Source organism: Lepidochelys kempii, chromosome 4 (genome assembly GCF_965140285.1).
Source record: "Lepidochelys kempii isolate rLepKem1 chromosome 4, rLepKem1.hap1, whole genome shotgun sequence".
NCBI lineage: Eukaryota > Metazoa > Chordata > Testudines > Cheloniidae > Lepidochelys > Lepidochelys kempii.
In genome coordinates this window covers 41,346,218-41,370,613 of record NC_136383.1, presented here as the reverse complement: position 1 = coordinate 41,370,613, position 24,396 = coordinate 41,346,218, and the positions used below count along the sequence as shown (strand labels likewise).

At 37.3% G+C, this 24,396-nt stretch overlaps 1 protein-coding gene across 8 annotated transcripts in view; it reads left to right on the top strand.

Moving 5' to 3' along the window:
• ANKRD50 (ankyrin repeat domain 50) overlaps window positions 1-24,396 on the top strand; it is a 49,138-nt gene that overhangs the window by 15,452 nt on the left and 9,290 nt on the right. For 7 of the 8 annotated variants that reach the window (XR_012158551.2, XM_073341077.2, XM_073341080.2 and 4 more), the window contains one exon: window positions 9,013-9,242. The exons of the other annotated variant lie outside the window; for it this stretch is intronic. Coding sequence is in view for 6 of the 7 variants with exons in the window: in XM_073341077.2 (XP_073197178.1) it covers window positions 9,013-9,242 (230 nt within the window). In the remaining variant the exon portion in view is untranslated. The remainder of the gene's footprint in view (window positions 1-9,012; window positions 9,243-24,396) is intronic. 8 annotated transcript variants of the gene reach the window in all.

Genomic DNA, 24,396 nt, shown 5'->3' with positions numbered 1-24,396 from the left:
GATCAACCAATACTCCAAGGTCCTTTTCCTCCTCCGTTACTTCTAATTGATGCGTCCCTAGCTTATAACTAAAATTCTTGTTATTAATCCCTAAATGCATGACCTTACACTTTTCACTATTAAATTTCATCCTATGACTGTTACTCCAGTTTACAAGGTCATCCAGATCCTCCTGTAGGGTATCCCTATCCTTCTCTAAATTGACAATACTTCCCAGCTTTGTATCATCCGCAAACTTTATTAGCACACTCCCACTTTTTGTGCCAAGGTCAGTAATAAAAAGATTAAATAAGATTGGTCCCAAAACTGATCCTTGAAGAACTCCACTGGTAACCTCCCTCCAGCCTGACAGTTCACCTTTCAGTAGGACCCGCTGTAGTCTCCCCTTTAACCAATTCCTTATCCACCTTTCAATTTTCCTATTGGTCCCATCTTATCCAATTAACTAATAATTCCCCATGTGGCACGGTATCAAATGCCTTACTAAAATCTAGGTAAATTAGATCCACTGCGTTTCCTTTGTCTAAAAAAATCTGTTACTTTCTCAAAAAAGGTTAGGTTGGTTTGGCACAATCTACCTTTTGTAAAACCATGTCGTATTTTGTCCCATTTACCACTGACTTCAATGTCCTTAACTATCTTCTCCTTCAAAATTTTTTCCAAGACCTTGCATACTAGAGATGTCAAACTAACAGGCCTATAATTACCTGGATCACTTTTTTTCCCTTTCTTAAAAACAGGAACTATGTTAGCAATTCTCCAATCATACGGTACAACCCCTGAGTTTACAGATTCATTAAAAATTCTTGCTAATGGGCTTGCAATTTCCTGTGCCAATTCCTTTAATATTCTTGGATGAAGATTATCTGGGCCCCCCGATTTAGTCCCATTAAGCTGTTTGAGTTTCGCTTCTACCTCAAATATGGTAATATCTACCTCCATATCCTCATTCCCATTTGTCATGCTACCATTATTCCTAAGATCCTCTTTAGTCTTATTAAAGACTGAGGCAAAGTATTTGTTTAGATAACATTGGTTATTGAAGGAGCTCTATTGACTGGGAGTGAAGATTGATTCTGTATGGCTAAGGGAGCTGGCTGTTTACTGGAGGAGAATAAAAAGACCAAATTGCTTAATTTTGGAATGCATTTGGTTACAAAGTTGTTGTAAAACTAACTGCAGTTTTATACATTCTGTTGTATGTCAAAATGAGAGCACTGATTGGTCAACAACTTCTTTTTAATAGTTTCATTCTTTTTATAGTGCCTTTTATCAGTAATTTCAAAGTGTTTTCTAAAGGAGGTTGTTGTTTTTTTCAGTTTTACAGATTGGGAAACTGGGGGGAACACAGAGAACAGTGACTGTAACTAGTTTATGGGTTGGTTTCCAATCATATGATCTTCTAAAAATAAACTGATAGGGCATTTTTGTTCCATGGACTTAATCTATTATTTGTGTTTACTTCATTGCTTTTGAATAAACATTAAAATATTTTTTAACTGAGGTTTTTCAAAAATCTAGTTAATCCTAATTTCCCTGAGCCAACATGAGAGATTCAAGGGGATATTTAGAAGCTAGTTGAAAACAACCATGAAAGAAAAAGTAATGATAATTTAGTGTAAATTATTTTAGTCATCTGAGGTATAGATCTTAATTTGTGTGACAAAATCAGTGCCACTGTGGAAGATCCAGAAAAGAAGGAGCTGGAAATCAAAGTGACAGGTTATGTAAAGTGATCATATTACACATCCACCATAAAGCAAACATGTCCTGCTTGTAAATATAAGAAGATAAGCAACCTTCTCCAGCCCTCTAACGGGCATGAGGAAAGAATTTTCAGCTACGATGTGGTTACTATAGTCATATTTTAGTTGTCTTCTCTACATATTATAAGTAGGAAAAGGAAATCTGGTTACTTGCAAAATACTCCCAATGGCCCTACCACTACAAGAAAGCATATATTTCCCTAAGTTCTGCTTCCTGTGAGCTCCACTAAATTTTATGCTGTGCTTCTAGAAATCATCACTGGAAGTTCTCAGTCATTAATGGTGTTTAGGACAACTGAGAATGGGGCCTCATTTTGCGAGAAGCTAAATGAATTATTTGCATCAGTCTTCACTGCAGAGGATGTGGGGGAGAGATCTACACCTGAGCCATCCTTTTAGGTGACAGATCTGAGGAACTGTCCCAGATTGAGGTGTTGGTAAAGGAGGATTTGAAACAAATTGATAAACTAAACAGTAATAAGTCACCAGGACAAAATGGTATTCATCCAAGCGTTCTGAAGGAACTCGGATATGATGTTTCAGAATTACACACTCTGGTTTGTAAATTGGCCTCTGTGCTAGATCAGTGGAGGATACTAATTTAATGCCAATTTTTTAGAAAGGCTCCAGAGGCGATCTTGGCAATGACAGGCCCGTAAATCTGTCTTCAGTATCAGGCAGATTAGGTGAAACCATCAGGAAGAACAGAATTATCAGACAGATGGATGAACACAGCATGTTGTGGAAGAGTCAACACAGCTTTGAAAAGGGAAATCATGCTTCACCAATCTATTAGAATTCCTTGAGAGGGTTAACAAGCACATGGGAAGGATAATCCAATGGAAATAATGTACCTGGACTTTCAGAAAACCTTTAACCGTGTCTGACACCAAAGGCTTGTAAGCGGTCAGCTAAGACGGAAGGTCCTCATGGATCAGTAACTAGATAGGAAACAAATGGTAGAAATAAATGGTCAGTGGGGTTCTACAAGGATCTGTAATGGGACCAGTGCTCTTCAACATATTCATAAATGATCTGGAAAAGTGGGTAAACAGTGAGGTAGCAAAATTTGCAGATGATACAAAATTACTCGAGATAAGTCCAAAGATGACTGGGAAGAGTTACAGAGGAATCTCACAAATTGGGTGACTGGGCAGGTAAATGGCAGATGAAATTCAGTGTTGATACGTGAAAAGTAATGCATATTGGAAAATGTGCAAACTATACACACAAAATGGTGGATTCTAGATTCGCTGTTACCTCTCAAGAAAGAGATCTTGGAGTCATCATGGATAGTTCTCTGAAAACATCTGCTCGATGTGCAGCATCAGTCAAAAAAGCTAATAAAATGTTATGAACCATTAGGAAAGGGATAGATAATAAGACCAAAAATATCAATGCTGCTCTATGAATCCATGGCATGCCCATACCTTGAATACTATGTGCAGTACTGGTTGCCCCATCTCAAAAAAAGATATATTGGGAAATGGACAACAAAATTGATTAGGGGTATGGAACAACTTCCCTATGAAGAGAGATTAAAAGGATTAGGACAGTTCATCTTAGAAAAAGATGAGTAAAGGGGAGATAAAACTGAGGTCTATAAAATCATGAAGGGTGTGGAGAAAGTGAACTAGGAAGTGGTTTTTATCCCTTCACATAACACGACAAGGGGTCACCGAATGCAATAGGCAGCAGTTTAAAACAAACATGAGGAATTACTTCTTCAAACAACACACAGTGAAACTGTGGACCTAATTTCCAGGGGATGTTGTGAAGGCCAAAAGTATAACTGGGTTCAAAAAATAATTAGATAAATTCATGGAGGACAGGTCCATCAATGGCTATTAGGCAAGAAGGTCAGGGATGCAACATCATGCTTTGAGTGTCCCTAAACCTCTGATTGCCAGAAGCTGGGCTTGGATGACGGGATGGATCACTTAATAAATTGCCCTGTTCTGTTCATTCCCTCTGAAGCATCTGTCACTGTCCACTGTTGGAAGACAGGATACTGGGCTAGATGACCCATTGATTTGACCCAGTATGACCATTCTTGTGTTCTTATGTATTGTGCTTTCCTTTGGGCTAACTGGAAATTTGGCATATCGCTAAGTAAGTAAAATATTATCATTTAACTTAGTTGTAGTGTTTGCCTACAGCAGATGTAGCAAGGGGATTTTACCAGTGCAAAAACAAAATAATTGCTGAGAGAAACCTTAAAGCCACAACTATAACCATAGCCAAAATAAATGCACCCAGAGAGATTTCCTCCAAATGGCCTACAGTCCACAAGAAATTACAAACCTGGGTTTGTTTTATAGCTATATTGCATGCATTTGAGGGAATTGTATACCAGCGGCCAAACAGAAAAAGTTTTGCTCTGTAACTTTAGCTGGTATGTACTTAGTGATTTTGCAGGCTAGATCTACTGGGGGAATTTAGCTTAGCATTACAGTAGCCAAGTTTAGGCACCTTACTGCCTAGTGGAATCCTTAGTCCTAAATTAGCTTCTTCAGGTATGGAATGTTTTAGACACCTAAGAGTGGTATTCACAAAAGCCAGCAAGATGAGCAGGAAGCCATCTAAGTGAGCCAGTAGGAAATGGTGAGGAGAGCCAAAACTTGCTGAGTGCCTAACTCTTCTCAGGTTTCCCAGCTGTGAACCCTCTCCTGTGTTTATGCACCTAACCCAAATCCACTGTTCCATGTTGTATAAATAATTGGCTAGAGAGAGTGAGAATACCCTAACTGCTGGCTATAGAGTCATTCACCTAGAATGTGGGAGACCCAAGTTCGAGTCCCTGTTCCAGTGAATATTAATTTTTTGTACAAAGTGCAACAGTTTCAACAGGGGGGATTGAGAAAGACCCACCACCGAATACCCTATAACTAAATTTGTTGATTAGATTTTTATCTAAATGTTGATATCATTTTACACATACAAACTGATGGAAAAATATTTCCAGAGATGATCAAAATTTACAAATACCAAAGAAAGAAAAATGCTACTTGAGAACTTATTAAAGTTTGAATTAAGGCTACTTACTTTGTATATTTTGACATGGGATGTTGAAAATTTGTTTAAATGATTATACAGTTTTAACTTTTTGAATCTCAACATCTACTGTCATTAAATAATATTGTCTGACTCTCTGTAATTTTATGCCGCTAAGAAAATTTAAATAGTTAAATAAAAATTGGGGGGGTGGAACTTAAAAGCAGATATGATCAAATATTTTAAAAAATAAAAAATGAAACTTTGCCAAGCTTACCTATAACCCAGTTCTTTAGGGACTTTCCTGAGAGGTAGAAGACAGACAAAAATGGATTCGAACCTCTCATCCTCGGTGAGGTCTCTAACTGCTAGGTTAAAAGTTTTTTGGTGGTTCGAAACCTTGGGTCAAGTGCTGTAGCTATCTATAGATATCTCACATTGGTACCTTCTTTGCATTTTGTTAAATCTGCAGTGAAAGTGTTCTTAAAATAAACAACACATGCTGGGTCATCATCCGGGACTGTTATAACATGAAATATATGACAGAATGTGGGTAAAACAGAGCAGGGGACATACAGTTCTCCCCCAAGGAGTTCAGTCACAAATTTAATTAACACTTTTTTTTTAACGAGCATCATCCGCGTGGAAGCATGTCCTCTGGAATGGAGGCCGAAGCATGAAGGGGCACACGAATGTTTAGCATATTTGGCACTTGCAGTGCCAGCTACAAAAGGGCCGTGCAAATGCCTGTTCTCACTTTCAGGTGACATTGTAAATAAGAAAAGGGCAGCATTATCTCCTGTAAATGTAAACAAACTTCTTTGTCTTAGCAATTGGCTGAACAAGGAGTAGGACCGAGTGGACTTGTAGGCTTTGAAGTTTTACATTGTTTTGTTTTGAGTGCATTTACATAACAAAAAAATCTACATTTGTAAGTTGCACTTTCAGGATAAAGAGATTACACTACAGTACTTGTATGAGGTGAATTGAAAAATACTATTTTGTTTATCATTTTTACAATGCAGATGTTTGTAATAAAAAATAATATACATTTGGGTTTCAGTTACAACACAGAATACAATATATATGAAAATGTAGAAGAACATCCAAAATATTTAATAAATTACAATTGGTATTCTGTTGTTTAACAGTGCAATTAAAACTGTGATTAATTTTTTTTAGTTAATCACGTGAGTTAACTGCGATTAATTGACAGCCCTAGTAATTATATACATTTGCACACTAGGTTTTGAGAAGTTGTGTTAATTCTGCATTGAATTAATGAATTTTTAATATGCACTTGAAAAAAAATTAAGTGCATAAGTTATATAGAAGTAAAAATGAATAGTGTCTGAAATCTGAGTATTGCATTCATGAATGTTCTCTGAAAATTCAGCCACCATCTTACTGCATCTCTGTTTTGAAAGTGTGTGTAATGTCTAGGGATCATATTTTTCCCCTGCCAAAACTCTTCTTAGGTCACTTTAGTACAATTACATATTCTCTTTCTTCCAGACATATTACTGTGTCTGCATTGACCTGAAACAAGAAGGGATGAAGAATCACAGTTCATTCTTCTTGAAAAACAGAATAAATTGTTTTAAAAAAAAGCCTGTTTTTCAGGCATTATTTCACTCTGTGAACAGCTTTCTGATTGAAGAATCTGTTGCATAGGCCTGAGGTCATCACACTGGTAGAAGAGGAGGTTAGCAAGTGGTTTGTAAGCTCATTTTGAAAAGAGGGGGTAATAAATGGTTCCTTTACTACTTGCTCTTCTTCTGCTATGATCCTTTAACCTTGGAGGACTGGTTGCAACTCACACTGTAATTCATCACTTTTTTTTTTTTTCTGGTGGAATTTAAATTAGGTTAAGATTCAGAAATAAAATAATGTTTATCAAACAAAATAAGTGAAGACTTCTCCCCCCTCCCAAACATGAAACTTGATAATTCTATTTAGTTGTGTTCACAATAAGTGAATATTAAAAAGGAAACTATGAGAAACCCAGATACACTTGTACTGTGTCTTGAAAAGATCACTTGCATTTTTCTTTTTGTTTTTTTATGTTGCTTTGAATTAGAATGGGGTTTTTTATCATTTAAAAACTGGAGCCATTACTATCAATTAATTTCAGATATGACACATTACTTTGAAATGTAAAACTAACTTCACACAGAGAACTACATGAGAAGAAAAATTGTTTTGATAGAAAAAGATCCAGTGCAAAAATTTCATCCACCAATGAAACATACATAAATAACTGACAGGGAAGAGGCAGTATTTTGGGACAGAGGTAGTAGAATATGGGTATCTGTCTTCTTTCTCTGGGAGCTTGGCATCCCTTAAAGCAATAATTTTGATCCTCTAGCTACTTTAATTTCTTTTCTGTAAATTGGTAGCTGTTTTACGCTTCCAACGTATTTAAAAGTTACTTACTTTATTTGGAAGTAACATTTGGGCAACTAAATGCTTCTGAAAGGGCAGCTGAGTTTTTGGTGGATAGGAAGGGTTAGAGAAGTTGTTCCACGTAATCCCTGGGAACCTGATAAAAGGTAGGGGAGAATTAAAAGTTAATTTAATGTTAAATATACTGAAAGTATGAGAGAAAAAGGTGTATACTGTATAATCTTGTACTACTTGCTTTTCCGTAGGAGTATTTTTGGTAGTGTAGTGCACTAACACACATTGAAATCTGGTGGAACATGCTACCACGCTGTGCAGGAACTGATGCTTCTTTCACAGCCTCTCTTTTTACTCTTTTTCTCATCCATCTCCTCCCCCCGCCATACCTTCTCAAGAGGAAAACCACTTCAGTACTGCTAAGGGAGACTCTTCACATCTGAAAAGAGGGCAGTGTTTCCCCATTAGTGGGAAGGAGTTCGCTATATTTTAATTTGCATGGCAACTAATCATTAAATTTTAGTTAAAACGTTTACAAGTTAAATTCATTTAGTAAAACAAATGAAAGGATCTACCTTTTGAAACTGGACTTATAATAGTCATATGACTTATTTACCTAGGGGATGTACCAAAAGAGCAAACCTACAAAAGTATGTAAACATCTAATCGATCTCGGTACTTACATGATCCTAACCCATCACAGTGATATATCTCAGCATCCTGTTCAGAATTTTTTCACTGTAAAATTGAATTGTCAAAAGCAGTTTAGGCACTTAAGTGCTTCAGTTCCGTTGGTAATCTGTAGATCTTAAGCTCCTGCATCATTCAGGTGCTTGGAAATTTTTAACCTGTCTTTGTGATGTAGAATGGAAGTGCTGAATAAATAGTTACATTCTAGCAATTATGAAGTATAGTTTGTGTACTAGTGACTGTAAACAAATACACATAAATGCAAAGGTAGGCTGTATTTTAAAGTGGAGTATACATGGTTTTTTAATAATGCCATTCAGTATGAGAACAATGTTAAATACATTTAAATCTGGTTGCCTTAGATGTTTTTAGAGAATTTATTATTTACAATATATTTAGGCCTAAATCCTACAATTGGATCCACTAATGTGGACTCTTGCACGCTCAGGAATCATTGTTGCGAATTCAGTTCCACAGCCTTGGGATCTTTGCCACTTGAGTAGGAATGAAAAAACTACAATTTCATTATCCCAAGGAAATACACCACCAAAATGACTATAGCACACCTGGGTTAAATTATTTTTCGTCTTGACAGCATGAAATATAAATATAGGATCATGGTTCTTTATAAAACTAAACTTTTTGTAAAGTATATAACACTGACAACTTAGAAGGCTCAGGTATGCTTTTTTTCTTATTTGAGACTTTTCACCATCATCACTCACGCGTAGTTTGTGATAAAAAGTACTTAATATTAGTTGGTACACAATGTTAGTGAACTTTCTAAACTTTGAACAGAGAAACGTAGTTTGTAAGCTAAAATTCTTCTAAGGGCCCTTGAAAAATGTATATGCTTTTCATAAATTGTAATTTACTGATGTTGCCAGAACACTAGCATTGCTTAGTCAAGATGAACATCACTAATTGATCAGATTGCCTTTATTCAGAATACCTTTATTTAATAAAAACCTTAGTCTACGACAGTATATTCTCAATTAAAAGTAACCGTCTAAAATCCTTTCCTCAGATAGTTTTAAAAATGGTAGTGTACTTTTAAAAGGTTGTCACTTTGACATGAATGACTATTACAATAACTTGTGTGTTGCGCAATATATTTAGAATATTGATTTTTTTATTTTGTTTTGTTTAATAATTCTTACAGGTGCATTCTGCTTCCACTTTTGGGGATGAAGCCCCCCCAGCAGAGCCTCTTTCTGCTTGTAGATTCGATTGATGAGGGTTGTAATGTTGCAGAAGGTGAACAGACTTCTACGGGCATATCTGGAACTATTGCAGAGCTTTTAGCTGATCACTACGAGTTCTTCCCTCCTTGGTTGCTCCTCCTCTGCTCTGCTCGCAAGCAGAGTAAAACTGTGACAAAAATGTTTACAGGTGAGTACAAGCAATTATGAATTGTTAGCTACCTATGCACTGTAACAAACATAATTTTACAGGAACCTTACTGATGGTTGAAAGTGCAAAGTATACATTTTATTGCTCTAAATTTGTTGCCAAAGAGTTAAAAACCTTGACAATCCTAAACATATATTCCTGTGTTGGGGGTTTTCTCTAGTGCTGATCAGCAGGTAATATATAGTATCAAAGTACTTCATTGGTAAATTAGATCTGCCAGGTAAGGTTGGCACAAAGCTGTCTTTCTTCTTTTTCTGGTCTTAAAAAGCTATGTCATGATTTTGTAAGTGTAGCGGTGGTATGTATAGAGTATATGTTCCCCCCTCATATACCTTCCCCTATACACACAGACTGCAAGAGTCTCTGAGATTTTTTTCATCTAACATCAAGATGTCATCTTATTTGAGAAAGCAGGGGCTAAACTTTGCAAGCTAAGTGCATGGGTGTAACTGAGTGCAAAATTAGGTCTTGGGAGTATATTTCTTGGCAAAGGTTATACAGTAAAGAATCTCCTACAACTTGTTCATCCAGTCTTTGCTGTGTCATAAGATCATTTCATCAGTGTGATGCTATTGTTACTGGGAGTTTCTTGAAGTTTAATAAAGGGAAGCACCAAGACTGCATTCCAGGCCTGTGTATAAAGCCTGTGTGTTTTAAGGCAACAATTGGAACGAAAATGTGATTATGGAATATAGCCCCAAATCTTGGATAAGCTTATTAGTTTTCACAGTGGCCAAAGGATAATGTGATAACTGCATTTTGAAATCAGGTACTGTATTAATCAGTGGCAAGTATGAAAATAGTATTTGGGAGACTATGAGAACTAAAATTAAGAGAAGCTTTGGGTGGCTTCTTAGAGTTTCTTTGGGTGTATGTGTGGGAATAGTTTTTCAAACCTTGGCTGCTTAGAGATTTAGCCGTTGTCCAAAAAAGCAGAGAAAAACTACCTTCAGAGCAATTTTATTTCCATTCTTTTGAATCACACTGTGTTGCAGATTAGTCCTGAAAAATTGCTGTTCTGTTGTCTTCGAAGTATATTTCCAGATGGAGTTTCTAACAAGAAAAATCAGCAGAACTAATGTATAAGCTTTGAAATAAATGTCATTTGAATGAATTAGCTTCTCATTTCCTCAGAGGGTGGTTTGATGAATAACATAATAAGGAAGTTAGCTTGAAATGTTGCAACTCTGTGGAACCATTAAAATCTTTTCTTCTCTGGCATCTCTGGCTATTACATATAGCCAGAGAGAATGAAACCCAACATAATGACAAAACTTGAAATGAATGTGAGTATATTTGGAGAAGATTGTATCTCCACCAGAGAAGAATATTATAACTCTTAATAAATTGTCCAGTTTGTCACTAGCTAGAGTATTTATTATACTCGCTGTAGCGCTCAGTGTTCATGTAGGGTCTGGTGTGGGCAGAAGTCCTCAGCTTCTCTCATTCTCAGTAACGTCTTTACTTGCCTCTCCAATTCAAGAAACTTTTTTCTCCAGCACAACCACCAACTTGTACTTCATGAACAGGAAGTTCAAGATCTTACATGGGGAATAAATATTTTAATAGTGGGCTCTTCTTCAGGTGTTCAGAAGGGTACTCCGAGCATCACAGCAAAATGCCAGCTGGAACAGATTGTTTAGCTGAGAGTACCTTGTTTCCAGATCTGAAAAAGAGCTCTGTGTGGCTCAAAAGCTTGTCTCACTCACCAACTGAAGTTGGTCCAATAAAATGAGTAGTAAAACTAAGTAGTAAACACAAGTAGTAAAACTAAGATATCCTGCGACACGAGTAATACTTTCTGAGTAGTAAAACTAAGATATCCTGCGACATGATATGAAACATCAGCGATGGATGCATGCCTATCAACTCCAGAAGCATTGTCAGTCTTAGAGTGACGTCTTGTGTCTTGGCTTCAGGAAGGCAGCACACCTTCCTGTGGTCCACCTGTCCCTTTCGGAAAGTTCTTTCAATTCTTCTGAATATTGAATCCCTAACAAGTATAGTCTGTCTTTCTTGGATGTTGGAGATCTGTGTTCAAGCTTGATTTTCATACAGGTGTAGCCAAGCTGCCATCCACAGTTGTGTCCTGTACATCTCTCCATTCCCTTGAACCATCTGGCTCTTGAGAGGTTGTCTCTTCCACAGTTGTCATGTTGAGAACATGCTATTGATTGGAAACTTCTAGCTGTGTAAAATTCCTCCTGGTCCTCCTTTGGTGGCCACCGCCTTCCCTTTTTTGTCCATCTCCAGCCACATAGAATGCTGCCGTGACCTTTTGCCTCTGGTGATTACAAACTGCCAGGACTCCTCTGTGTGTGTGTCTGTCTCACCAGTTCCTTTTTTCCTTGAATCTGATATACTGATATTTCTCAACCCTGGCTGTTTAGGAAGTCCTCAGCTTCTCTCATTCTCAGTAACGTCTTTACTTGCCTCTCTAATCCAAGAAACTTTTTTCTCCAGCACAACCACCAACTTGTACTTCATGAACAGGAAGTTCAAGATCTTACATGGGGAATAAATATTTTAATAGTGGGCTCTTCTTCAGGTGTTCAGAAGGGTACTCCGAGCATCACAGCAAAATGCCAGCTGGAACAGATTGTTTAGCTGAGAGTACCTTGTTTCCAGATCTGAAAAAGAGCTCTGTGTGGCTCAAAAGCTTGTCTCACTCACCAACTGAAGTTGGTCCAATAAAATATATTACCACACCCACCTTGTTTCTCTGGCTCCTTAGATTATTTAAGCACACTCTCACCGAGTATCTAGGAAACTGAAATGTCACATGATATGTTTTCACTTTCTTACAGGCTTTCTGTCTTGGTAAACATTTTCTGAGGTGGTTTTTCTAATTGTTGTAGCACAGATTGAACCCTCTGCCTACCTTTGTAGCCCGAATTTATCTTTTGTCTCTAAAAGAAATAACCTAACCAGTGTTGTCACACTTGCTTGTATCTGTCTTTTGTCTGTTAAATTTTGTTTGGTAATTTGTTCAGTGCCCAGCTTAGTATGTTGTTTGAAATAAACAATTACCTAATGCTAATTCCTTCCCAATGGTATGATGATTTAGAACTTTGCGGAAGATACTGTTTATCTTTCTTAGTCTTGCTTAGTGTGCTTTAGCCTCTTGCAGCCTTCTCAACATTCAAGAGAAGTTGTCAAACTGTAGGTCATTTAGTTAATTAAAAAATCAGTTTTGAAGCTGAGTATTCTCTTGGACATTCTTCTACCACATGGTCTGTGTATTGGGAGTGTGTGTTTGTGCATATTCGGACAGAGAAAGGTGAAACAAAAAACAATGGAACCAACCCATTTTTAATTGTGTTGCAATGTGGTACAAGTACATTAGACTTATCCCTACATCACTTCGCTAAAAATTAAAGTGAATGTCCCCTGACACTTTTACACAATTGGCTATCCACAAAGTGCCTACATTGTGCATACAAACCCTTATGCTGAATATATGTCAGGGTTGTGTGCTCAAACCCCAACTTGTGCATGGTCATAACAGTATTTACATTTTAAATTGGGAATACAGAGTTTCTTGAGCAAGCACATTTGAAGTTTTTGCCCTTAGTCTCCAACTACTAGTATTTGTTCTTATTTTGTTTCACAATTCTCCCACCCATGTACATGTTCTGCTCTACTGTACCTCAGAGGTAGCCCCAAGTGATGGAGAGTTAGGCCTTAGGGCATTTTATCTACCTTCAGATCTACCAAGGTAGAGTGTTGGGTTTCAGTTTCCTCTTGAGTAATTGGAAGCAGCACCAGTGAGAATTGATGGAATTCAGAATTTTGAACAAAGGTATCTATCATGAACTTCACAGTAGTAATAGAAGATTAAGTGGTATTGCCAATGGGCTGGGGAGGCTGTGGGTGGGGACATCGTCAATAAGTGGACATGATGAATTCAAGGGTATTGGGGACACCAAAGTTTGGTGAGTAAAGGGGAGGCAGTAGATTGGTATACGGGGGATACTGGTGCAAAAAATTTCTGGAGAAGATATGTTTGGGTTGGGGACGTAGGAAGTGATCGTGGGCCTGGGGAAGTGAGGAGTGAGCAGATTTGTGGGCAAGAGGCTATAAGGATACATATGGTGGACATGACATGAGTGGAACTTTGAGGGGCATAAAGGTGTGGCAATAGCTATGCTGAGTCATATGGGGCAAGGGGAATTGAGGGAAAATGGACTGAAGTAGAGACTTGAGAAGTGAAAAAGACTGTGGGTCCTTGGAAGAGAGGGAACACCAGCAGTTCCTTATAACTGATCTGCCCTCACTTGGAGCAGTGACTCTCTTCCATGGGGAGCCAATGTCAGTTCACTGAGTGGAAAAGTCAGGGAAGAGGCAGTGTTCCCCTGCCTACTTTTCTTGTGCATGCCGCCAGTAGCTTTCCCCACATGGCTGCTCACCCTTCTCATGTACTCAACATTCCACTTGTCCCCATTCATTCTCCCTGCTCCCATAATGCTCATCACCTCTCAGGTGCACCTCCCCTATAGTCTAATTATGAATATATAACTACTGGGCAAGTGAATGGCAGTACTAAACATAGTCTTTTCACTATACTTACTGGGGTTGTTAGGAATTTTTAGCATTTCTTTTACAGATTCTGTAGTATGTTTTTAGGTCTTTCTAATGTGCTTGGTGCTGAAATTTGCATAGACCATAATAGGCTAAAAATGTTTTTGTGTATTTACTTTCCAAAGCAAAAAAAGGACTTCATCTGATAAGTGATAGAGGATTTTTTTTCCCTTTAAAATGAAGTTAACTGGTAAAAATATGGTGGCTGGCCTTCTAAAAATAAACTGCTTTGTTAAATGTGGCATTTGGCAGGTAATTAATCCATGATATCTATATAAGATTCCAGGACTGTCACTGTATGTCACTCTGAAATCTAAAATGTCTGAGTCAGTGTGAAGCAATGGAAACAGGCATACGCATGGTTGAAAGCTTTTTTTTGTTGAGAATATCACCAGCTTCAATCATCACTGGGATTTGTGGTCTGTTACCATCCAATTTTTAAGTTCTTAGCCATTTTTGGCTTTTTTTTACATGTGTGACTTTATTAATTACACCTATGCAATAGCATAGGTTTTCAGTTACTTAATAGACTTAATAACTATAGGTACTTTAAAACAAGGCAGTTTTATTTAAAGATACTTGGTATTGAGAAGCCAATACTTACTGTTACTTTTCAAAACCTTTTACTTTGCCATTTAATTATTTAATATTTCTGCTCACAGATAAGTTGCTAACTGTTGTTTCAAAGGGCCAGATTTCTAGGTATGTATTTACTTAATTTTTGTTTTTTAGACTTTAGGTAGAAAACAACTATCCCTACATTTAGATCACAATTGTGACAAAAGAACTAAGAGACGCAAGATAACTATAGCATAATTATTCAACAAGTTTTACTAAATGAAACATATTTTTTCCAGTATTGAGATCAACAGTTTTTTCAAATACAAATTGGCTTTTTGTTAACATTATTTGTTAGATAACAAACATGTATTATATTCAGAGTAGTGTAATGGTTTTCAGACCTTTCTGAGTTAGCAGCCAAAGAAAGAATAGCTTATTGTCACAGAGAGCAATTATATGAATTCAAAGCAATGTGGACCCTGTTTCTAGCTATATTTGAATAAAAAATGTTGAGATGGCTCAAATAATGACAGTCCTCCATTTCCACTCCTTCATCATGTCCAACCTCCATCCCCGTTTAGGTTCTGGGTTTTATAAATTAGAATACATAAAATCATTTAGAAATTATTAGAAAGCTTGGAATTTTAGAAAACTGACACAAGGAGAAATCTATGGGTAGCAGAGTTAAGAACAATAAGAAGGAGTATTTTAAATACATTAGGAACAAAAAATATCCTGTTTCAGAGTAACAGCCGTGTTAGTCTGTATTCGCAAAAAGAAAAGGAGTACTTGTGGCACCTTAGAGACTAACCAATTTATTTGAGCATGAGCTTTCGTGAGCTACAGCTCACTTCATCGGATGCATGCCGTGGAAACTGCAGCAGACTTTATTTATACACGGAGAATATGAAAAAATACCTCCTCCCACCCCACTGTCCTGCTGGTAATAGCTTATCTAAAGTGATCATCAGGTGGGCCATTTCCAGCACAAATCCAGGTTTTCTCACCCTCCACCCCCCCACACAAATTCACTCTCCTGCTGGTGATAGCCCATCCAAAGTGACAACTCTTTACACAATGTGCATGATAATCAAGTTGGGCCATTTCCTGCACAAATCCAGGTTCTCTCACCCCCTCACCCCCCTCCCAAAAACCACACACACAAACTCACTCTCCTGCTGGTAATAGCTCATCCAAAGTGACCATTCTCCCTACAAGGTGCATAATTAAGGTGGGCCATTTCCAGCACAAATCCAGGTTTTCTCACATCCCCCCCACCCCCATACACACACAAACTCACTCTCCTGCTGGTAATAGCTCATCCAAACTGACCACTCTCCAAGTTTAAATCCAAGTTAAACCAGAACATCTGGGGGGGGGGGGGTAGGAAAAAACAAGAGGAAATAGGCTACCTTGCATAATGACTTAGCCACTCCCAGTCTCTATTTAAGCCTAAATTAATAGTATCCAATTTGCAAATGAATTCCAATTCAGCAGTTTCTCGCTGGAGTCTGGATTTGAAGTTTTTTTGTTTTAAGATAGCGACCTTCATGTCTGTGATTGCGTGACCAGAGAGATTGAAGTGTTCTCCGACTGGTTTATGAATGTTATAATTCTTGACATCTGATTTGTGTCCATTTATTCTTTTACGTAGAGACTGTCCAGTTTGACCAATGTACATGGCAGAGGGGCATTGCTGGCACATATCCTAACCATGATATTGGCCCATAACTAGATGGAAATGGTAGAATTATTAATAATAATGCATAAGAGGCAGAAGTGTTTAATAAATGTGTCTGTTCTGTATTTGAGGGTGAAGGAACCGATTATGTATTCATATGATCTGACGATGATGAAACACTTTCCATCCCAGGATGTTAAACAGCAGCTACTAATGTTAGACATTTTTAAATCAGCTTGTTCGAATAACTTGAATTCAGAAGTTTCAAAAGAGTTAGCCAAGAAGCTCTCTAGACCATTAATGTTGCTTTTCAGTAACTTATGGAACAATGGGGAGGTTCCACAAGACTCGAAGAAAGCTAATGTTGTGCTAATATTTTAAAAGGTAAATGGGGTGACCCAGGTAGTGATAGGCCTGTTAGTCTGACATCGAGCCAGGGTGAGATAATGGAATGGCTGATATGAGACTCAATTAATAAAGAATTAAAGGAGTGTAATATAATTAATACCTATTAACATGGGCTTATGAAAAATAGATTGTGTCTAACTCGATATTTCTTTGATGAGATTACAAGTTTGGTTGATAATGATAATGGTGTTGATGTAATAGATTTCTGTATGGTATTTGACTTGGTACCACTTAATAGTTTGCTTAAAGAATGAAAATGAAACAACATTGACATGACACACAGTAAATTAATTAAACATTGGCTGACAGTTCTGAATATAATTCTAAATGGGGAATCGTCACTGAGCAGGTGTTTCTAGTTGGGTCCTGCTTAGATTGGTTCTTGGCCCTATACTGTTTAACATTTTTATTAATGACCTAAAAGAGAACATAAAATCATTACTGATAAAGTTTGCAGATGAGACAAAAATTGGTGGAGTGGTAAATAATGAGGATGTCTCACTGATACATAGTGATCTGGATCGCTTGGTAAGCTGAGCACAAGCAATCAATAATATATTCTAATATGGCTAAATATAAAGTTATACATCTAGAAAAAAATAATGTAAGACAGATTTACAGAATAGGGAGAGACTCTCTTGGGAAGCAGTGATCCTGAAAAAGATTTGGGGGTCATGGTGGTTAATTAGCTGAACATGAGCGCTTAGTGCAACACCGTGGCCAAAAAGGCCAGTGCAATCCTTGGATGCATAAACAGGGAAATCTCAAGCAGGAGTAGAGAGGGTTTTTTACATCTTTATGTGGCATTGATGTAACTGCTTCTGGAATAATGTGTCCAGTTCTGGTGTCCACAATTGAAGAAGGTTGCTGATAAATTGGAGAGGTTTCAGAGAAGAGATACAAGAAAGACTAGAAGATTGAAAAGCATGTTTTATAGCTAGGGCCCTTTGGGAATCATGATTTTTATTTTTTAGAAAATTCACACAAGTGTAAATGGCAAAGTATTAAATTTCATGGCGTTTGCATGGAATTAATTTTGCAAGTAATGTTAGTAACATGAAAGATCCAAGCAACAGAGGCTTCCCAAGATGACTCCTAGGGAAAAAAAGACCCTAAAAAGCTTGGTTTGTTTGGCAGGAAGATCTATTCCTCAGCTGGTCTCCAGATACATATTTACAATTACCAGGCAGTATTCTTAAACTACAGATATATGAACTGGGGCAAGGTGTTGCCATGCATTGAGAACCTTCCACAAGATCAGAGGGAGGAGCTAAGATCCCTGTTATTTAAGGCGCAGTTAGTGGCCAAAACATCTCTACAGGCTTCTCTTTCTAAAACATATCTGAATCCATCCCTTCCTCTGCACCGCTGTGGTTCATGCAAAGTTTCTGCCTCCCCTGGAATACTGCAAGATGGTTCGTTCTTCAATTTATCCAGCATTTTGGTTCAGATGTTTGGGTCATCATTAAAAAGTTCTGAAGTTTATCTGAACATCTTCTGGTCTAAAAATCTAGGGAGCATAAGCTTTGTAATACATTTTCTGCTACTTCCTGGTTCTGGTTGGGCAGGATGTTGAGAATACTGACTTCCAGTATTTTATTCCTTCCAGTTGTGATCCTGGCTAAAATTAGGAAGTGAAAAGGTGCTTAGCAATTGAGGAGAATTATGTAAAAATTATAATCAAGTTTTACTGAAGTTCAAAAGTTCAACTTGTTTGTCTGACTCTAACTACTTCGTCTATCCTACTCCTAAATTCCACTAATAAAATTGATTGTCCCTTGTGGAGCTGAGGTTTCCTCTTTCAGTCATCCAAAGAAAATTGATAAAAGCAGCAGAAAGCCCATGCTATTGCATGGATGTAACTCCTAAATCCCTGTGTTTTTAAAAAATGCTGAGAAGTAATAAATTAGATGGTAACAGGCCATGAATCTCAGTGGTGATTGAACCTGGTGCTATTCTGAACAGAAAGAGCTCTCAGACGTGCTTGTAGCTGTTTTCATTGCTTGCCACTGACTCAATGGCCGTTCTAGGCTTCTGAGTGATGTTTGGAGTTATTACGTGTGCTGATTGTGTTCTGTGGGTGGTTGTGTTGATTGGTGCTTGGGTTGTGTTGGGTGGGAGAGTTGTATGGATTTCTGCAGGTGAGCAAATGATGGGTAGATGCTGCAGTGAGGTGCTCTGTGTGTTTGAGTTATTGTGTATGCTGGTTGTGTTGTGTGCATTGTTTTGAAGAACTGTGGCAGTTGAGCCAAGTAATTCACCGTCTGTGCAGTCTTCCTCATACAACCAATAAAACTGTTGCATGCAAAGTTAGCTGTGGAATAAGTGTGGTAAATGGTTGAGTTATCTCTGACATCATGATGGTCTAGGACTTGTCATGGGCATAGATGCTTGCTATCTCCTTGCTGTCTCACTGGTGTAATTTATAAAGTCAAAATGGGTGAGAACTTAAAAATTGGATGGTAACAAATAGTGGATTTCACTGTGTGAAATTGTACAGTTTGATTATAAAACATCTTTTGTCTCATATATCTATGTAGATGTGAACTTTTTGTACTCTTATACTAAAATTTTTAAACTTTTACTTAAAGGCTTGGAAGCTAAAATTGGGGGAAGTGTTCGCCAGTGGGTAGGATTTTTAGTTCGCTATTTGATGTTTGCCTCCTCTTCTTGGACTTTTGCACAGGTTGATATAATGGAATATAATACATTAACTAACATGAAGTTCTGTATGCATTTGTAAAAACTCCCTAATATTGTTTTACGTATGCAATTAGTAATCAATAGTTCTTACAGGTTGGGAGGAGTAAGATGTTCTAAAGAGCCTGTGTTCTCTTTATAAAGTTTTAAGGAATAAATAAATATTTATGCAGTGACAGAGGGTGATAAAAGCAACAAAATTCAAAGTTGAGGCTTCTCTAACTCATTCTGTTATATTTGATATTGCAGGTGTGTCTGGTGAGTGTGATGGAATGTGGAATTTATAGTCTCCTGCACATGCTTTGGCAGAAACGTTAAATGCAGTGTTTGTTTTCAAGAGGATGATATTCTGTGAATCACACAGCTCCTTATGAGGAGGTTATGCATAAAAGTTCATATAAATACCTAATTGAATCCTTCTGAGATCAGCAGTGTAAATTATTCATAGCTAAAATATTGTATTTCTCTTCCATCATAAATATTTAAGATGCTTTGAGTTAAGTGAAGGAAGGATATGTGTATGTGTATGTAATATATATACACACAATATTTGGTTTAAATTTTTCTTTAATAAAATGCTTAAGTTAAATGTTTGAGAGGAAAAAATATGGTATTTAACACAATTTGTTTGTTCAGAATGTGTATTTGTTGTACTGAGCTTTGAAAGGGATCCTTTTACTCTTAAAGTATCTGTATAGCGAAGATACTCTTGTTTTGTTTTGAATGACCCAGGACCTCAGTGAGATGCCAAGAATTACATTTGTAACTGAACAAACATTTGTAACTGTTTATAGAGCTGCCAGGGAACTTAATAAATCAGGGAAATCCATATTGGACAGAAAATGATGTATTGTAAGAAAAATCTGAACAATGCAAAACTGGGGTCATGGGACTGTGAGTTGTGTCTGCTGCTCTCCTGTTTTGCTGAGCTCAAGAAGGTAATGGGAATGTATCTGAAACAAAAGTAACTTTTTCATAATGTTTTGATGCTTCTCATCCATGATAGCCTAATGGAAGTGGCTTATTTTGTCTGATGTGGTTGGAAAGCAAGTTTGCAGGATTTTTGTTTAGACACATAAAATGCCTTCCTTTTAGATAAATGTTTAGAAAATATCACAGCTTTGTCTAATTTAGTCCTTCAGTCTGAGCTAGCGATGGAAATTTTAGAACCTCAATTCTTGTAATTCTAACTTTTTGTGTATAAAGCTTATTACAAAGAGAAATGGAGAGCATGTAGTTTGAGACAAGACTAGAAGAGCTCAGCAAAAAGAAAGCTGAGAGTGGATATGACTGTGCTTTATAAAGACATTTGTCGGGGAATTGTAAACACCAGGGCAGGGAGGGTAAAGAGCTACATAAATTGAAGGATACTGTTGGCACAGAAACAAATGGATATAAATTGGCTGGGAGCAAATTCATGATGGAAATGACAAGAAATTGTCTGACCATCAGGAGGGGTCAGGTTCTGAAACAGCCTCCCAATAGAAGTTGTGGGGCAAGTAACATAATTAGTTTTGAAAGAGCTGAACAAATTTATGAATGGGATTGTACGATGGGGTGGCTCATGATGATGTGGGCAGGGCTCAGCAGCCCTGGTGGTCCCTTGTGATTTACATCTTATGTTCCAAAAAGCTCATACTTTAGGGCTTCAGTTGGTCGCCTGTAAGGATCAGGAAGGGATTTCCCTTGGCCCCTGATGTATTCTGGTGGGTGTTTTTCTTTTTCCTCTGAAGTATCAGAGATGCCCATGGCTGGACATGGGACACTGGATGGGGTGGGTCCGTGCTCTGAGGTGGGTCCAAGCTTGTTCTCTCAGCTGGATGGTTCTTGCTTACATACCGAGGTCTAACTGATTTCTATATGTAGAGTTGGGAAGGAATTGGTCAGATTGGCTGTGACCCTTAGGGTTTTTTCACCTTCCCCTGCATCATGGAGTGCTGGTCACTTGCTGAGATTATCTGGGCATATTTAATTTAATCATTTCGCTGCCATTGCAGGAGACTCTGGCACTGGTTGCACCCCTGTCCTTCCTGTTCTCTGCCTGTGACATATAATAGTCTAGTTTCCTGTTGGCTGTAATTCTTTGGTCTAATTTTGGTTGTTGGTTTTAGTGTGTGGGTGGTGTTGGTGTCCTGTGATGTTAGATGATCTGATGGTTCCTCCTGGCTTTAAACTCAAATGACTTTTTTCAGCCATTTTTCAGAATGGCATTTATATATGATAAAGAGGATGACATAGTCTGAGCTTCAATTTAAAATACCTAAATCTCTGTGGAAGTATGGGGTTAAGATCCTGACAGAGACAGCTCAGTCCATCATTCTTCCAAGGCCATTAATTTAAGTATTTTGCAGTCTGCTTCCTTATGACACTTCTAAAAAAAAAAATGGGGTGGAGTTGGGAGGATCCTTTCTGCTTTGTTTGGAGGTGAAAGATATTCCTGTTCCTTTATCGAGAATAAGGGTTTTAGTCTGATTATTTTGGCCAGAAATATCCCTCCCTCATTATAGGACTGTGATGATGCAGGCTGTGTGCTGGCTTGCTGCCACCCTCCACTCTAGAAATAGCTGCATTTCATGTCGGTGTGTGTAGTTACATCCAGTCCTAAGCTCCAAAAGGTATGAAACTGCATCCCTAAGCTATACTACATTCTTTCTTCAGCAATATTAACAGAATTGTTCACTAAACTCTAGTCAGTATTACTTACGCAACCCCAATGAAGGTAATTGGGGTTGCACAGGTACCACAGAGGGCCTAATATGGGATGCAGAACCTTTAGTGAGGGTGCTTGAAAAGTCTTAAGTCTTAGATTCCAGGTTGAATTTGCAGCTAGAACAAAATTTGTAAACGGAGTATTTAGATCTGGAAGTCATGTTAAACACAAACATAGATCCAAACAATGCCATTTTTCATAGTACCACTTCAAACTATTAGCTCTGTGGAATAATGGTCAAAACTGAATTGAACTGGTTACCACATGATTGCTTCTCCCTCAAGATAAATTGCAGTTTGATGACCACTTTTGGTTTCAAAAATAAAGTTTTTAAGGCAGATTAGCTGACTCTAAGAAAATGGTTGCAAGTTGTTACTGTGGATGGATGAGGTTACTGTCTCTCTCTGGAATGGTGAGGTACAATTGTGGCCTAGAATTATTATTTTTTTTTTTACTCAGCAACGTAAATTGCTGTTTTTATGACTTCTAGTGTTTCTTAGAGTTCTGTAGCTTCCAGAAAAATGGTATGGAAGCATTGTTATGTTTTATTGTTAAGAAAAAAAACTGGATCTGTGGCAAATACAAAACTTGGCACTCTCAAGGCTGATGTTTCAAATGACAGAGATCGGTTGTGTGCTACATGTAACTGATTTTTTTTATACACTACATTCTATGCATCTGCTACATTCTGGGAATAGGCAGGCTACTAAAACTTCCAAGAGTCCAATTTTGACATATTTCCAAGTGTAGTATTCTTGTATGTATAATAATTTCCCTTCTTCCTCTTAAGAACAGAGAGGAAGACAAAGGGACCACGTGACATTGAGGAAACCTGGTTCGTTGTACTGCTGAAGAAGTTGGAAATTGATCTACGTTACAACCTTCATTTGCAGAATCATATACTGTGCAATTTACAGGATTAAAAGGATATTTAAATAGCTCTCTGATAGTGTCTGCTTTCAATATTTTGAAGGCTGTTAAGGGAGATTAAGTTGATCACGCTATCAGCAGTAAATTGTATTTATTTTTAACTTGGAAATTCTCCATGATTATGCATTTGTTGTTAACCATAATTTCCTCTAATGTGAGTGAATTATCCTTTTCTACAGTATATAACTATAATATTGTTCCAAATCAAAATAGCTGCATTAATTTCAAACAAGAATTGAGTAAAATATTAAAATGGTATGGTTAATTCTTTCTGAAATGTAGAGTGTATTCAACTCTCGGCATTAGAGTATATTAAAATTTTAATTTTCAGAGGGCAATACTAGTAATTATAATTGTTCTTACCTGCCTGGATCATTTTTTTAAGATTCAGATTAGTCCATTTTAAAGAGGTTTTTAGTACTTGTGTTGAAATTTTATTTTTGCTAGATACAGAAATCAGTCAGCACTTTAAAGAACACAGTTATTTAGGTAATACAGAATAGTGGGGAAGTACTGAAATCCTCACCCCAGTGTTTAGTAACTTTTAAAAAGGCAAATAGCTTACTATGTTTTAATGAGGAAGATAAATAAGTAGTAATACTGTTATTCTGTTAGGTACTTTTTTAGATCCTACTTGTACTTTTACACTTACACAAGGTCATCATTCAGATATCCTGGGCCTGCAAAGATTTAAGCACAGGAATAGTCATAGGTTCATAGAGTTTTTAAGGCGTCATCTAGTCTGACATACTGTATATCATAGACTATTTAATTTCACCCAGTTACTCCTGTATGAGCTCAATAATTTGTTTTTCACTAAGCCATATCTTCCAAAAAGACACCATCTTGATCTGAAGATATCAAAAGGTGGGGAATCCCATAGTAGTTTGTTTCAATGGTTATCGCTGTCACTGTTTAAAAAAAAAAAAAAAAAAAAAGCCTGATTTCTAATTGAAATGTGTTTGGCTTCGGTTGATTGCCATTGATTCTTGTCATGCTTTCATCCACTAGATTTAAGAGCCTTTTAGAACTTGGTACTTTCTCCCTGGTATGTGTGGACTGTAATTGAGTCACCTCTCATTCTTTTTTTGATAAATTAAACAGATTTAAGTTTCTCAGGGCAAGTCTATACTACAATGCTACATCGGCACAGCTATAGTATGTGTGGTGAAGATGCATAATTACTCCACCTCTGAGAGAGGCGGAAGCTATGTCGGCAGGAGATGCTCTTCCACCAACATAGTGCTGGTGTGAACAGTGCTTAGGACAATGTAGCTTGTGTTGCTCAAGGGGTGTCTTTTTCACATGTATTTTCTTTGAATGTGCCCAAGTTACCAAGGGAGTCACATCACTCTGTATGACTGACATCATTATTTAATGCTCCACCAGTCTTTGTCATCTGCAAATTTTATCAACAGTGATGTTATGTTTACTTTCAGATCATTGATGAAAATGTTGAATAGGATTGGGCCTATTGAGTAGATGATTGTGAAGCCAAGATTAGATTTCAACTTTCAAATGAATTAAAGAGTATTCTTAAAAAGCGAGAAGTGGAGTCAAGA